We start from the raw sequence: 14,311 nt of genomic DNA, 5'->3' as shown, positions 1-14,311 counted from the left end.
TCAATGTTTTTATGGGCGTTTTTTAATTGAAACCAGCTTCACTGATAACAAACATGCAATATCACTGTACAAGCCAACACCACAGATAAGTGTTACTCATTCAAGTCCTGACACATCGCCGAGGATTAGCCAGCAGCACACACACACACACACACACACGCAGGCAGGCACGCACGCTTTCAGATGTTGTACAGAGATAAACACTCTTTTACACACACACACAAACACACACACACGCTCACGTACGCACAGTCATATTTACATATCACAGTGAATGATGGGTAAAAACGATGCGGGGAGGAGGATTACACTGTTTCTTCCCGGTCCGACCAGAGATGAGAATGGCAGCACAGTTTCCAGTGATAGCGATAGTGTGTGTGTGTGTGTGTGTGTGTGTGTGTGTGTGTGTGTGTGTGGGTGGGTGTTTTCTGACTTGAGGCGGGATAAGGAGTGAGATGATGACAGTGAGGATGTGAGTAGAAAACCAGACCTTTTTCTTTTTTTTTTTTTATCAGCATCCTAAAATCTGTGCGGCAGCTGAGGCGTCTTGGATGGGCGCCTCTTAGCGTTTAGAGAAAAAACAGGATGAAGTTCCTAATATATATATAAAAAAAAAAAAATGGAAGGAAAAAAAAAAAAGAACAGGTCTGTGTTGAAAGAAATCGTCTCTTTTTTTGCCGTCAAATCTGTGCTACATTTAAATGCATGTTGTAAATTACAGTCTCATAAATACACGGCGTCATGGTTTCATAAATAGGTTCGGGGTATTGCTCGGATGATAAAACAGCTGATATCAGTGTCTGCTGACGCGCTTTTTAGAAATGTAAATCAAGACTCAACGAAATAAACAAACAAAATGAACCAAAAGAAAAGAGAAAAAAAAGGCCACACTACCAAAAAAATAAACCTTCAATTGCAATAAATAAATAAATACTTTAAAACGTCATACAAAATTCTGACATTACCCTTTTTTTTTCTCCAACATTTAATGGAAGTTCTGTCTACAAATGTAAGATAATAAATATATTTAGTATTTTTTAGTAACAGTTAGGTTAAGGTGGGTTTTTTTTTTTTTATTTGGGATATCTCTTATACCTTTAAGCAAAAACTGGATTATAAACAGTAGGAAAGATCTCTGCAGAAACTCTATTTAATACTGCTCATATCACAATGGTTACGACACGATAAAATACTGCAAATTATCAAAACTGTACAGAAAAACTTACAAGTTTCTCTAAAATACATTTTCACTGTTAGTGTGTGAGAAGAGAGATTACAAGAAGAGAGAGAGCTCGCCTCTGTTCGACCAGCCGAGCAGCGCACCCCCCCCCCCAAAAAAAAACGTCCTTAAGGTGGACTGACCGACTGCCGCAGCAGCCATTCAACAGTCATAACCAGTCAGAGAGCCCTCTCCGCCTGCAGCTGATTGCTCTGCCCTCTGCTGCTCTGGTCTGGAGCACAGCGTCGGGCCCCCCGGGGGTTCCCTCCAGCCCCCGTCAGCAGCTCGCAGCGCCCCCCTCTGAGGCTCTCGCTGACGGCTGCTACGACTCTACACGGAGCTGAAGACTCACAGTCTTGGAAGAGAGAAGACCCAGCACATCCCACACGTTTTGTCTACCGGACGACTAGTGAGTTCCTCTGGCACAGTAGTAACACGCTTCAAACTCCAGGTCAAGGTTTCAAAATGGTCGACGATTATTATTATTTTTTTCTTCTTTTTCTCTGTCGTGTGTGTGTTTTAGTTTTTTTTTTTTTTTTCAAAAATGTATTTCTTAGATATTTCCTCTAGCTAATCTACTTCACGGTTACAGGTGTGAGTGTCAGTGGCACGCCACCGAGCGGTGGGGTGTTTTGGCTGGGTGAGGGCAGTGCCACCCTGGTGGTGTGTGTTATGTGTGTGTTTTTTTTTTGTTTTTTTTTAAGTGTGGAGGAGGGCAGGTCTTTGGGCCAGCAGGGGTCAGCGGTGGCGATAGTGTCTCATGAGGGGGACGATGCAGGAAGGGGGTCCAGACAGCTTGAGGAAGGGGTGCTGGAGGAGCTCCTGGGCCGTGGCTCGCTGCGACGGCTCCCTCACCAGCATCAGGTCCAGGAAGGACCGCAGCACCGAGGACACCTGAGGACGCAAAGGTGAGCTTTAGTTCTGGTTCTTTGATCTGTTACTTTTGAGATTATGGCACATACATTTTTAGCCATGCTAGCTAGACAGTCGGTCGACAACAACTGAACGTACTCGCCGCACCACCATGAGGTTGGAAAATGAATGTTTTTCGCGAAATGTCTCAAAAACCTGTTGCTAAATTAAGCTGGTGAACACTGTAAATAAAACATTCTACCTGCTCATCATCAAACATCTCATTATTGTCATTCTGGGCATGTGAGCACGAACATATCAGCATTTAGCGCTTGGGGGACGCCTTCTGTGTATTTAAGTTCTGGCTCAGGAGACAAAGGGTCAAGGGCTGTGTATACAAAAACAAAAAGTGACATTGACAGCTGCCATGCAAGGTGCCGACCAGCACATCAGGAGCAGTTTTGGGGTTCAGTTTCTTGCCCAAACTCTAACCCAAGGACACTCTGACATGCAGCTTGGAGGGGCCGGGATTTGAAACCAGCTTTAAGCTGCTCCTCCTGAGCTACAGCTGCCCTGATAACTACCTACTCATTTAAATCAGGTGTGTCAGAGCAGGAAAACATCTAACACATGCAGGGGCAGGGGCGTCCATGGACCAGGACTGTAAAACACTGAAATGTATTTTACTTTACTAGGTCAATGACAGGTGTCTCTCTAACCTTGTGCGACTCTTTTAGCCGCGGGGGCAGGTTGTCCCGTATCCTCCTCATGGCCTGCAGAGGGGGTTCGTTGAAGTAAGGGGGCTCTCCGTCCACCATCTCGATCACCATGATGCCTAAAGACCAGATATCCACCTGGACACACACCAGAACATTCATTACGATCGACACAGAACAATTGGGAGGTCTCTCTGGCTCACGGTCTCCAGCAGCATCCTCACCTCAGTCCCGTAAGGTAGTCTAGAGATGACCTCTGGTGCCATCCAGTAGGGGGTGCCCACGAGGGACTTCCTCTTGGGCACCTCTTTGGAAACTTGGGCACAAAAGCCGAAGTCTGATAGCTTGATCTGCAAACACACACACACACACATACACATGAACACACCACGTTGCCTTCAGGGCACGCTCATACAGTTAAAGATCGCATGAGTTCAGAACCTCTTTGTCTGATGTGGAGAAGTGCGCTGACCCATTGTGATGAAGAGCCTTTATGGAAGACACTAATCTCCCATATTAGTGGTTAATTATCCTAGAATTAATCACGTCTTATCAGCTCGTTAGGAGGCATTAGGCAGGATTTAATTACTGGGGCACGAGTGGTAATTGATGATGATGAGTTTCTGGCTCTGGCTGTTGACAAGTGGCGGGAGTGGCACGCGTGGAGAAGGTCAGCGAGTGTGTGAGAGAGTGTGTGTGTGTGGTAGTAACACCGGTTATGAACACCTGAGGGTTTTATTAAGACTCCTGTTTAGATGGGAATGAATAACATCTCACCCTGCCGTCACTGGTCAGCAGGATGGAGTCGCTCTTGATGTCGCGGTGGATGACGCCCTGTGTGTGCAGATAGGACAGAGCCCTCAGCACCGACAAACACACCGTGGCGATCTGCTCCTCGTTCATCCTGTGGGGAGACACACACACAACATCAGCAATGACTGTGACGGCAAACTCTTAAAGATTTCGGGGCTGTATGTGAATTATTAAGGCGGCAGGGAGGGTCAGCAGAACGAAGGAAGGAAGAGCAAAGCGAAACAAATGTGTTTAATCATTTGTTCATATCTGCATGTCCACACAGGGTTCCCCCATCAGTTCCCAGGAGATTTTCGGCGACGATCTCACAGGGAGCGCTCCGCCCGTACACTAATATGTTCCTTACTTAATGAATTTATAATGATGCCTTTTGCTCTTGTGAATTACAGGGTATTATCTATGGCTGCCTGAGAATCAAGGACTGAATAACATGAACACCAGGAACAAAGTGTTGCTGGAAGTTTCATTGAGAGCAATAACAAATATACAATTAAAGGAGAGAAGTCTCTTAAAATTAACAACTATCTGGTTTCCTTGAAAGAAATACCTAAATTTTTGTAATACTATTCAGTAAACTACAGATATCATACTGTATTGTGTAGTTTGGGGGAGTTTAGATAATGTTCCAGGACAACACAAGATTTTCCATTCTACATTTTCTGTCCATGACTGGAAAACTCGTCAACCGTTTTCTAGATTTTCCAGGTTTTCCAGGACGCGTGGGGATCCTGCGATATATTACTTCTTGAATTTGAGTTTTATTGCATGTTGAACACTGAGTTTGAGGAAAAATAGTCCCATAGAAATTCATAATTATGATGGAAAATATACAAATAATAATAATAATAAAAGGGCTACATTCATCTCATAATTATGACCTTTAATATCTTAACATGTATACATTCTAATGTTTTCACATGTTTTCTGTATATGTACAGATATCTTATTTTTTATATACATTTTAAAAAAGATTTCTGTTTATGAATGTGATTTATTTATTGTACACTGTTTGTATTCTATCATTTAATCCACTAGCTTGTTTTATTTATCCCTGTATTGTCTCTCTCTGCAGTGCATTGTGGGAATACAAAGGTGGGTTTGAATTGTAAATAAAAGTTTGTGTGTTGAATCATTACGAGTATTTCCAACAAAATTACAACAAAGACACCAGTAAATCAAAACCTACAGAAGGTATCGCTTAATATTTCATGTCATAACACACTTTTTTTCAGTGATTTTTTGTTCAGGCGACAGCACGGACCGAGTTTGCGGTCGTTCTGAAGCGATTACAGCTGAACACAAAGAAGACGGAGCAGAAATATCCCCGTGTAGCCTGCAGCGGCTGTAGCTGTGATGTGCAGGAGGGTCCCATATGGAGGGCCGGGGCGATGCAGTGCGTCTGACTGAGCTCACACAGAAACTCACGGCTCCACTGAACATTAACATCTAGACCCAGCTGGCCGGGCCGGGCCGGGCCGTGTGTTTACGAGTGTGTGTGTGGGCACATACAGTACATGTGCAGGAATAGAGACGCGCTCGTTGGCAGGCAGAGAGCGAGGAAACACACATACATGTGGTGTGTGTAGATGAAACACACACACATGCAGCTGTATATGCTGTCTTTAACTCTTTCACCACACACACACACACCTGACTTTATCTCATCAATCAGTCTAAAATAATCTACTGTTAGATTACAAACTTACAACACCAGAAGCAACCCCCAGGCAACACGCACACACACACACACACACACACACCGACGCAAACACTGCAGCAGACTCTGTTGTCACACATGTATGCATTTACAATCACCAGAGATAAATGAGCCTTCTGCTGATGGGAAAACAACTGGCTAAGTCAAAGTGATCGGGATGGAGGAGTGTGCGCAAGAACAATTCACCTTTTACCGTCACCTCCTTCACATGAGCACACCCCCCCTCCATCCCTCACACACACACACACACACAGGAACACACACAACTGAACAGAGAAACAGGATCACTGGAATAGAAAATTGTTTCAAACACAAAGTGAAAAACAGTTTTAATGAGCCAGTAAAGGTTGCCAAGGGGAGGAGAATTACGCACGCACCTACACGCTCACACACATATATCTGCGTTGGCACTTACACTGGATAAAACCTCCGTGAAGTGCAGCTCATTAACAAACCCGAAGGTGTAATTGAAATCTGAACGTGAGGGGAAATAGTCCTGGAACACTGACGGACACGGTTCTGCCGCTGCTGACTCGCCTGTGTGTTGAGTTGAGTGTGTGTGTGTGTGTTCATGTATCCGTGTGTGTGTGTGTGTGTGACCTGATGAGGCTTGCGCAACGCGAGGCAGGCAGGCAGCTATTTCCTCAACAAAAGGCTGAACAGAAATAGCACGAAGCTTTCACCTGGACAGATATAGCAGAAAATGGCCGAGAACAAAACTGTCGTGTTCCTTCAACTGTCAACGACAACGTGATATATAACGTCTAAATCATAAATCAAGCGGTCGATTTATGTGTTTTTAAAACCAAAGCGAATTCTAATAAGGAGATTTTAATGATAGCTGCTGAGTTCCATTTCACCGACATGTTTGTTTTTTCCACACCAGTTAAAACATAAAAAAAAAAACAAAAAAAACAAAACACACATTTACTTAAAATCCAGCAGAATCATCAAATAAGAGAAAATGGGCGAGTTAAATGAGATAACGTGTGTGCCCAATAATATCCTCTTTATTTCCATTAGCACTTATAAAAGCACCCACGGGCACACTGAAACTCTCCCTACCTCTCACACACACACACACACACACAGTGAACACACACACACACACACACACACACACAGGCAAACATCTGTGTGGGAAGACTGTTCTGAATGCTTCACGGTAGCAGCGGTGCTCAGCCTCGCCAAAGCGTGTTATTAGCATCCGACACCGCGCACTGCTAATGCTGACACTCCACGCAAATGACTGTAATTAAACACCAAGCGCAAAGTAAGCTTAAAACAATGAGGCGGCAGCTCAGAAACACGACTCGACAACAGAGAAGCAATTAGGTAAAAGTTGGGAGAACAATAATCCTCAAACTGTCAAACGCAGGGGGGCTGAATTGCGGCCCATCTGTCCTGCTTGTCTCGTGGATTCGCTCATCGGCGTCGAGGTTTTTGAAATCAAACGACCGTGTGATTTTAAACAACACGTCTCTGCTCGCTAGTTACCAGTTAAACCCGTTTGATGTCGCGGCCGTCACCAGAACATGTCATGTACTCAGTCATTCAAATAAAAATGGAGGACGTCTCTCATAGAGTCTGTGAAAAGAGTTAAATGAGAAGATTGATTCCACTTGTGTGTCAGCAGACAGTTAGCTTAGCTTAACATCATTAGTCCTAGCACCTCCAAACACAAAATGAAGTGTAGTCTCTGCTGGTCGCCTGGTGTTGTGGTTTTGGATCATTTGTTTGGTCATTTCCTGTTTCTTTTTGTTGATTATACCCTCACATGTCATGTTGTACTTTCCACTTCCTGTCTTTGTCTGTTTTCCCGACCTTTTTCCTGCTCACCTGTGTTCCATTAATTAATTCCCTCACCGCCTGTTCCCTGGTCCCGTCTTCCAGTTGTGTTTTACCTACTGGTTTGTACCTGCCAGCCTTTTGAAGCTTGTTTTTTTTTTATTTTGGACTTTGGACCTCAGCTGTCGTTAACGCTTGCTTTTAGTCTTTTTAACCCGCCTGCCTCTGTGTTCTGACAGCCTCATGAAAACTTGTCATTTTCACTCTCAGAGGTGCTGGAAGATGGATTGTGCCATGCTAGCTGTTTCCCTGCTTCCAATCTTTATGCTAAGCTAGGGTGAAACTTATATACTATAGAACTGACTATAGCTTAAAGAATATTATAGATCCAAGATGAAACTGACTGAAAGGTGGGACTGAGTGAAAAGGACACAAATCCATTTGATGCTTTAGCTCCACAGAGAGCCCCATGGATTTATCAATCGGCAGCACATTTAGGCTGCGGATCATTCAGAGCCGACTCATAGACTCAGTCCTGCACAAACCTCAGTCAGATAAAGGATCAATGAGTCAGGCGGACTGGACAAACATATTCAGTTAAACAACTGCACTGCCTCTAATGCTCAGGGCGTGGAGGGGGGGGGTGGCAGGTCAACAAGGGGGATGAATTTTTGGTCATTTTCACAACGTGACATCAACCCTGATATAGTCCAGTGGATAACATATTCTTCTTTAGCTGGTTCTAAAATAATTCCCCTTGTTTATAATTCATTTTGACTGCTTGCTGCTTGCACGTAAGTCCTTAAAAAAATGTAACTCCTCTACGTCTGTTAATGTTGCTCTTTGACTATTTTGGGTTTTGAACGCTGCTGTTCTTGCTTCACTTCAGTACCTCATTGCGTGCTTCTGTTTTTCAAGAGAGGTTACCTGGTGTGAGTCACGATGTCAGTGAGCGCCCCGCCCTCGAGGAACTCCATGACGACCCACAGCTCGTCGCCCACCAGGTAGCTGTTGTACATGTCGACCACGTTCTCGTGATGGTAGTCCCTCATGATCACCACCTGAAACACACACACACACACAGATAAAAGACGAGGATTATATATTTACTTCTTCAGTTCCTATCGACGTGATGAGATAACAGACACTGGCCGATAAATTATATATTCAGACGTGGAAAACACAGCATATGCGCCTGCATTCATGCAACACAGCTATCATTATTGTTATTATCCATTGTTCAAGGTGCATTAAGTAGTTTGAGGGAAGAAATTATAATCAGAAGAGAAAGATCTTCATTAATCTTCGGCAAACTCTATTTGTTTTTGTGACTCATCAAACTGGACAAAAAATTATATTAAAGGACAATTTCATACTGTTTTACTTTGTTTATATGTGGCGGACCCTGCCACCTGTCTAGTTTCAAACAGTGTTCTGTGTGTTCTGTGAGAACAGCTTGTTTATTCAGTTGTGGAAATGTTTTGTTTTATTACCTCATTAAAATTGTAAATATAAACATTCTGAGTCTGAATTTTTTGCCCCTTTAAATTCAATACTGATTTATATCGATACATAAAATCACATTTGAGGATGCTTTTTAAATATGTTCAAAAGAATTAATGTAACATGTAAACAATTTATAAAAACATGCTCTTGTTATAATTGTTTTTATTTATTAATTTCAACTTTCCATTGTCTAACATGAACATGTTCTGGAGGCTTAACTATAAAAGGGTTACACTCAGAAATTAATGGGATTACATGAAGCAAATTAGTTCCCAACTGAACACCCACGTCTGTGTTCACTGCACACACATGCTCACATACATACATACATGAATACTCTCACACCCCCCCTACACACACACACACACACACACACACACACACACACACACACAGAGCCAAAATAGAATCGGTGCAACATAGCCTGATAAATGAAATCCGTGGTTCTCCCTTTACTCAATTCTCATTTTTCTGCTAAACGAGCAATCACAAGTTCATTTTTCAACAGTTAGCTAACCGTGAAAAGAAACATCTATGAATAATTTTTCTCTCAGAGGGTTTTCAGTCGGAGCAGCGCTTAATTCCTGGTGAAAAATGAAATTAAAGATGCAAAAATATTCTTGTGGTTTGATTACCATGGATGTGTGTCACGGGAGAGGAGGGGCAAACTGAAGCTACCGTTTTGCTTTGTTGCTCTGTTTGGCCCAAAATGACGCTTTTTAAACCGAGATTCATCTCTGCTGCTGCTTGTTCGAGCCATCAGCAATCGGAGCGGGTGTTATTTCTCTGGGTCAAACTGACCTAGAGTGGCAGCATCCAGCCTCCGAATGAATAAACACTCGCAAACAGAACCAGAGATTTAGAGATGGAGGTAAGTGAGCTGCAGCTCCTGTCAGTCTCTCACACCTCATTAAAGAGCAGCTCTCTCCTCTGCTGTTTCCTGAGGTCCATCTTCTTCACGGCCACCTGCTTGCCGCTGTGCTTCTCGCTGGCGATGCACACGATGCCTGTGGAGCCCTCTCCGATTTTGATAAAACTGTCCAGGTATTCCCGAGGGTCGCCTGTAGGTCAGCGCGAAAAACACAGCTCAATTTTGACGCACAACAGAAACAGAAACTGAAATGACACATGTTTCAACATCTGTTTCTCTCACCTGGGTTGACCACCAGCTGGAGTGCAGCCCTGAACTGCTCGTGAGAGACTCTGGAGGGTTGAGTGTCGGAGCTGGACCCCCAGGATGGAGGCGGGTAGGCCCCCGGGGGGATGTAAGGTGACGAAGGCTGTGAATAGGCCCCCTGTGTTTAAAAACACACACAAACAGAGTGTCAGAGGAACAGCGAGATGCCTGATCTAATCATCGAAGTGAACATACTGTACCTGAGGGGTGTACGGTGGGCTGGGCTGGGAGGGGGGGTGGTGGTAGGGTGAAGGTTTGTAATGGTGAAAGACTGGAGGGTAGGGCAGGTGTGCTGGGGGGTAACCAGGCGGCTTGCTGTGGCTCTGCGGCTGCTTGAAAGGCCCTCGGGGGTAAGTGTCACCACTCAAAACCTGCGGGCTGCCGTCACGCAACGGACGCTCATAGTCGCCCTGGAGAAGAGAACGAAAGGTTATTTGATTGGTGGATGAAAATGCAAAGAAAGAACAGTGTACTGTATGTAACACTGTATGAACTACTGTGAATGTACGATCACCCACAAAACGCCAGCTCCACTTCCAGGTATGTCTGCAGGTACATTAGCCCTCGACAGACCTAACAGAGGACATTTAGTCCACAGGACAGGGACCGTACATTATCATTACCACCCCACAATGCTCCTCAACGACTCCATTCATCAACCAGGAGCCCGGGGAGCGCCAGGATCTGGGACACACCTCTTCCTTAAGATCCAAGAAACACCTGAGTGTCCCTTTAAAGTGGTGCGGGAGCGTTAGTGCTGCTGCACACTCACACTGATGACACACACAGTGAGAAAGTAGAGCTGAAGCTAATAAAAGCTCAGTTGTATGAGTCAGCTGAGCCTGTCTGACTCATCATAAGCCTGGTGCACACACACACACACACACACAAACCTTAAGGAGAATCTCAACACAAGCGACCACACCAGTACTGATTTCCTCAACATCTACTGTATGTCATCGAGTTTATAAAGATGGAACCTGATCATAGATGAATAAAAACAGGACACAGGTGGAAAATGATGATAAAAAATATCTAACAACAGTGAGAAGTGATTCAGATTATGTTGACATGTAGTCGATTAATAAACTACTCTGTAGCGAGAAAAGTAATCAGAGTCTGAAAAGTTGACCCATTCTAATGACACAATCCAAAAAATAAAATAAAATACTCCCTGATAATGTTACTTTAATCAAATTAAACATCTTTTTCATCTACGCTGACGATAATGAATTATTTTTCGTAATCTGATTATGTAATCTTGATTACATGTAATAGGAACTCGGTTAAACCAATAAAAAATAATTATTTAATTTCCAAGCACATTTTTTTATTCTCTTCAATCACAGCACACACAACATGAAATAATGATATCCTAAAAGAGTTTTTTTTTCTCACTTTTTTTTTAATTGTGAGAGTTTCTTTCAACATTTCGGTTAATTTCTGAGGGAATAATTCAAGGAACCTGATGAAAAAAAAAATCAGGTGTATTAAGGTGGATGGTATCTGATGATTTGATGCTGGCAATTAACAAAAATCTGCATTTAGTGTGTCTAAATATGTATTATTTGTTATTTGAGTAGGTTTGATTGAATTAAATGGGACTGCTGGGCCTTGGCGGAGGTATACGCTCTACTTACTGTCAGTCTAATGTTGTTTATCTAATGGCTAAATATCAATACCTCAGTGTGGACTTGAACAGAACAGACGGAGCTCCACACAGACAGTACTGGATCACGCTGCCTCCACCCTACGGAGAATAAATTAAATTACCTCCGCCACACCTCCCGACAAATGCTCTTTAACCAGCGTGATTCTTTTCCTCATAAATTCTCAAGAGATAATAAAAAAAACTCCCTCTCTTCCTCTTTCCATTTATTTGTTTCTCCCTCACACACATACTGTACACACACACACACACACACACACACACACTGGTGGATAGACAGGGCAGGAGGAGGAGCCCTCATGATGGTGTATAATTACATGGTGTGAACTCTTTTAATCAATCACTCTCAGGCAGGTGTAAGGGTGGGAAGGGGGGGCGGCGCTGCTGGGACGGCCCAGTCTCCCCCCCTATCGCTGGCCGGCACCGCTGGCTGGCTGTCAGCCAAGGGTCTCCTGATCCATGTTGGTTAAACGCGCATTAATCTGAGTTTGGCAGGGTAATCAACAACCTAACTCAGCTGTGAAATTGAATTCCGCGGTGGAACATCGTTCGGCCAGTTTTTATGCTAAGGCTGCAGAAAGGGAAAGTGCCGCAACATCAATTTGTCACCGAGAGCTGCGGCACTGAGCTCGCAGTCGCCACAAAACACAGCGAGAGAGAAAGAAAAGAGAGAGAGGGAGAGAGTGTGTGTGTGTGTCGTCTGTGTGTGGCCAACTCTCCGTGCTGTCTACTGTTACATCCCCACCGGCTCCCAACAACAGCAGGGAGAAAGAAGGATTTACTTCAGTGGTGTGAGTGGGCTGAATGAAGGGAGGAGAAGAAAAGGCAGAGAATACGAGCGGAGAGAGAGAGAGAGAGGGCTGGGTTTGTTACAAGGTCCGTGAGCCGAGAAGAATAGTGATTCTTAAGCTGCCAGATGATTCCTTGTTTTTCTTTTTTTTTTTCCCCCTCCCTTCTTCTTCTTCTTCTTCTTACCACCGCTGCAAACATCACAAGGCAAATTAGGCTGCATTTATTCCTCTGCCAGCTCCTCAATATGGCCTATATTTGATTTAGAAAACATAAAGCATCAAATGGAATATAACGAATGCACCATATAGTCTGATTTTATAGCATTTTCTTCCCATGCACAAGCTCTGTTTTGTCTCCAATCTTTAAATTCCTCACACATACCGTATATTTTTCCAGCAAAGCAAATGTGTCCCCTCCGAGCCCGACAACTCAGCAAGCGGACATAATAAACTATATGTAAGAAAAAAATTGACCTCTTCCAATCCTGCTACTCTTGCATTCTCCGTGGCAGTTTCTATGAGTGGCTATTTACCGAAGCATGCAGGTTAAATGGTTTTTCATCAAGGCACCCTGGGATCTACATCAGCAAACCCAGTTATTCCTCTCAGCGAATGGTCTCAGTGTGTGTGAAGGAATGGATGGTGCAGAGCGGTGATAGCAGTACACACACCTGTATAATGGCTCTAATGGGGTGCTGAAAGCTTCGGAGAATGATATAAAGAACATATAAAGAAATGAGATCGGGGGGCCCGCCTTATCTCTCTGTTACCCCCGCTGTCGCATCGACTAGCAGCATCTTCTGCCTCCTACTACCGTGTTACCTGCTCTACAATCGTCTACTGCGGCAGATCTGCACAATAAGTTGGCTACAAAATAATCACCATGTGTAGCTTACACTGGAAACATACGGTTACATTACACAGCCAATAATGCGTGGAGGGTTTGTTTGCTCTTGTCTGTGGAGTCTCTTGGGTATCTCAGTCTCTGCTGCTGCTCCACTGGAGCACATCTGATGCTGCATCACACTCGCCAAACGCCAGAATCCAGTGCAGCTGCTTCATGCACGAGGGGGAAGCCATAAGCTATAAAACATGATATCTAAGTCGTGTTTCTGGGGAGTTTTACTGACATTCAAATCTGGAATTTATACGTACTCTAAACATTTTTTCTTGTTTTCTCTCTATTTCATCGGCTCTATCGGCTTCCTTGAAATCTGCTTTTAAAAAACGTCTTTATTTATTGGGGACAGCTTGTAAGAAGAATCCATCATGCAGGGGTGTGTAGAACTGTTGAGAATCATATCACTGACTAGTTTTGTTAACTACACACACCACACTGTAAGTAGCTTTTCTGCATCATTTGCCAACACAACATATTCCTTCTACGCAGATGACACACACCTGTATGAATCCAATTATTTTAGCAGTTTTTCTCTGTGGTTGTAATTATAATCACAGCTACAGACTGAGAGAGGCGTGGCTCAATCAAACTCAGAAGAAACTGTGAAACTCGGCAGTCCTGATTAAATATTAACCAAGATTAGGTGACTGCATTGCATATTTCTTGCCTATGATGTTATCTTAAAACATACTTAATGTGCTGTTCAGCTGTGACAGATACAGTTTGTGAACAGGAAGTGACAATGTTGTTACAATAACTGTACTGTCAAGCTGTAAGATGTTATTGTTTCAAACAACTCGCAGTACATCGACCACTAGCGGGAGTGTTTAATACATTGTGGCAGGTTTTTTTACCTACTGAGCAAGCAAAAGTGAATGCCACAGTTCATTTTCTCTGTTTTCTTTTGTCATGTTGAACCATTTCTATGAATATCTGTCGTTATACTGCAAAGACAGTCCACCTTTAAGAAAAGACCATCTTTGCAGTAGTGATAAAAATGCTTTTCTATGCCAGCTAAATCCGTATTCTCTTGTGAATGACTCTGGAAAAGGTTAATTGGTGACCAGAATGTAGAATGTTGATGCTCTTTTTATTCTTTGCACTTCTTCATATTATTTTTGTTATTTCAGGTTCATTTCATCTGATCATAGTGAAAATCTAC

The 14,311-nt window shown here is 43.4% G+C and overlaps 1 protein-coding gene across 3 annotated transcripts in view; it reads right to left on the bottom strand.

Annotated features, from left to right (window-relative positions):
- The window catches only part of pak5 (p21 protein (Cdc42/Rac)-activated kinase 5), a 74,015-nt gene continuing 59,704 nt past the window's right edge, over positions 1 to 14,311 (bottom strand). For all 3 annotated transcript variants that reach the window (XM_037086132.1, XM_037086130.1, XM_037086131.1), the window contains 8 exons: positions 9,989 to 10,198; positions 9,765 to 9,906; positions 9,518 to 9,672; positions 8,033 to 8,166; positions 3,565 to 3,691; positions 3,012 to 3,137; positions 2,791 to 2,925; positions 1 to 2,113 (listed from right to left, as the gene is read on the bottom strand). In XM_037086132.1, coding sequence (XP_036942027.1) covers positions 1,958 to 2,113; positions 2,791 to 2,925; positions 3,012 to 3,137; positions 3,565 to 3,691; positions 8,033 to 8,166; positions 9,518 to 9,672; positions 9,765 to 9,906; positions 9,989 to 10,198 — 1,185 coding nt within the window. In that variant the 3' untranslated portion in view covers positions 1 to 1,957. The remainder of the gene's footprint in view (positions 2,114 to 2,790; positions 2,926 to 3,011; positions 3,138 to 3,564; positions 3,692 to 8,032; positions 8,167 to 9,517; positions 9,673 to 9,764; positions 9,907 to 9,988; positions 10,199 to 14,311) is intronic.

Source organism: Acanthopagrus latus, chromosome 22 (genome assembly GCF_904848185.1).
Source record: "Acanthopagrus latus isolate v.2019 chromosome 22, fAcaLat1.1, whole genome shotgun sequence".
NCBI classification, from domain to species: domain Eukaryota; kingdom Metazoa; phylum Chordata; class Actinopteri; order Spariformes; family Sparidae; genus Acanthopagrus; species Acanthopagrus latus.
This window is presented reverse-complemented; position numbering and strand designations above follow the sequence as displayed.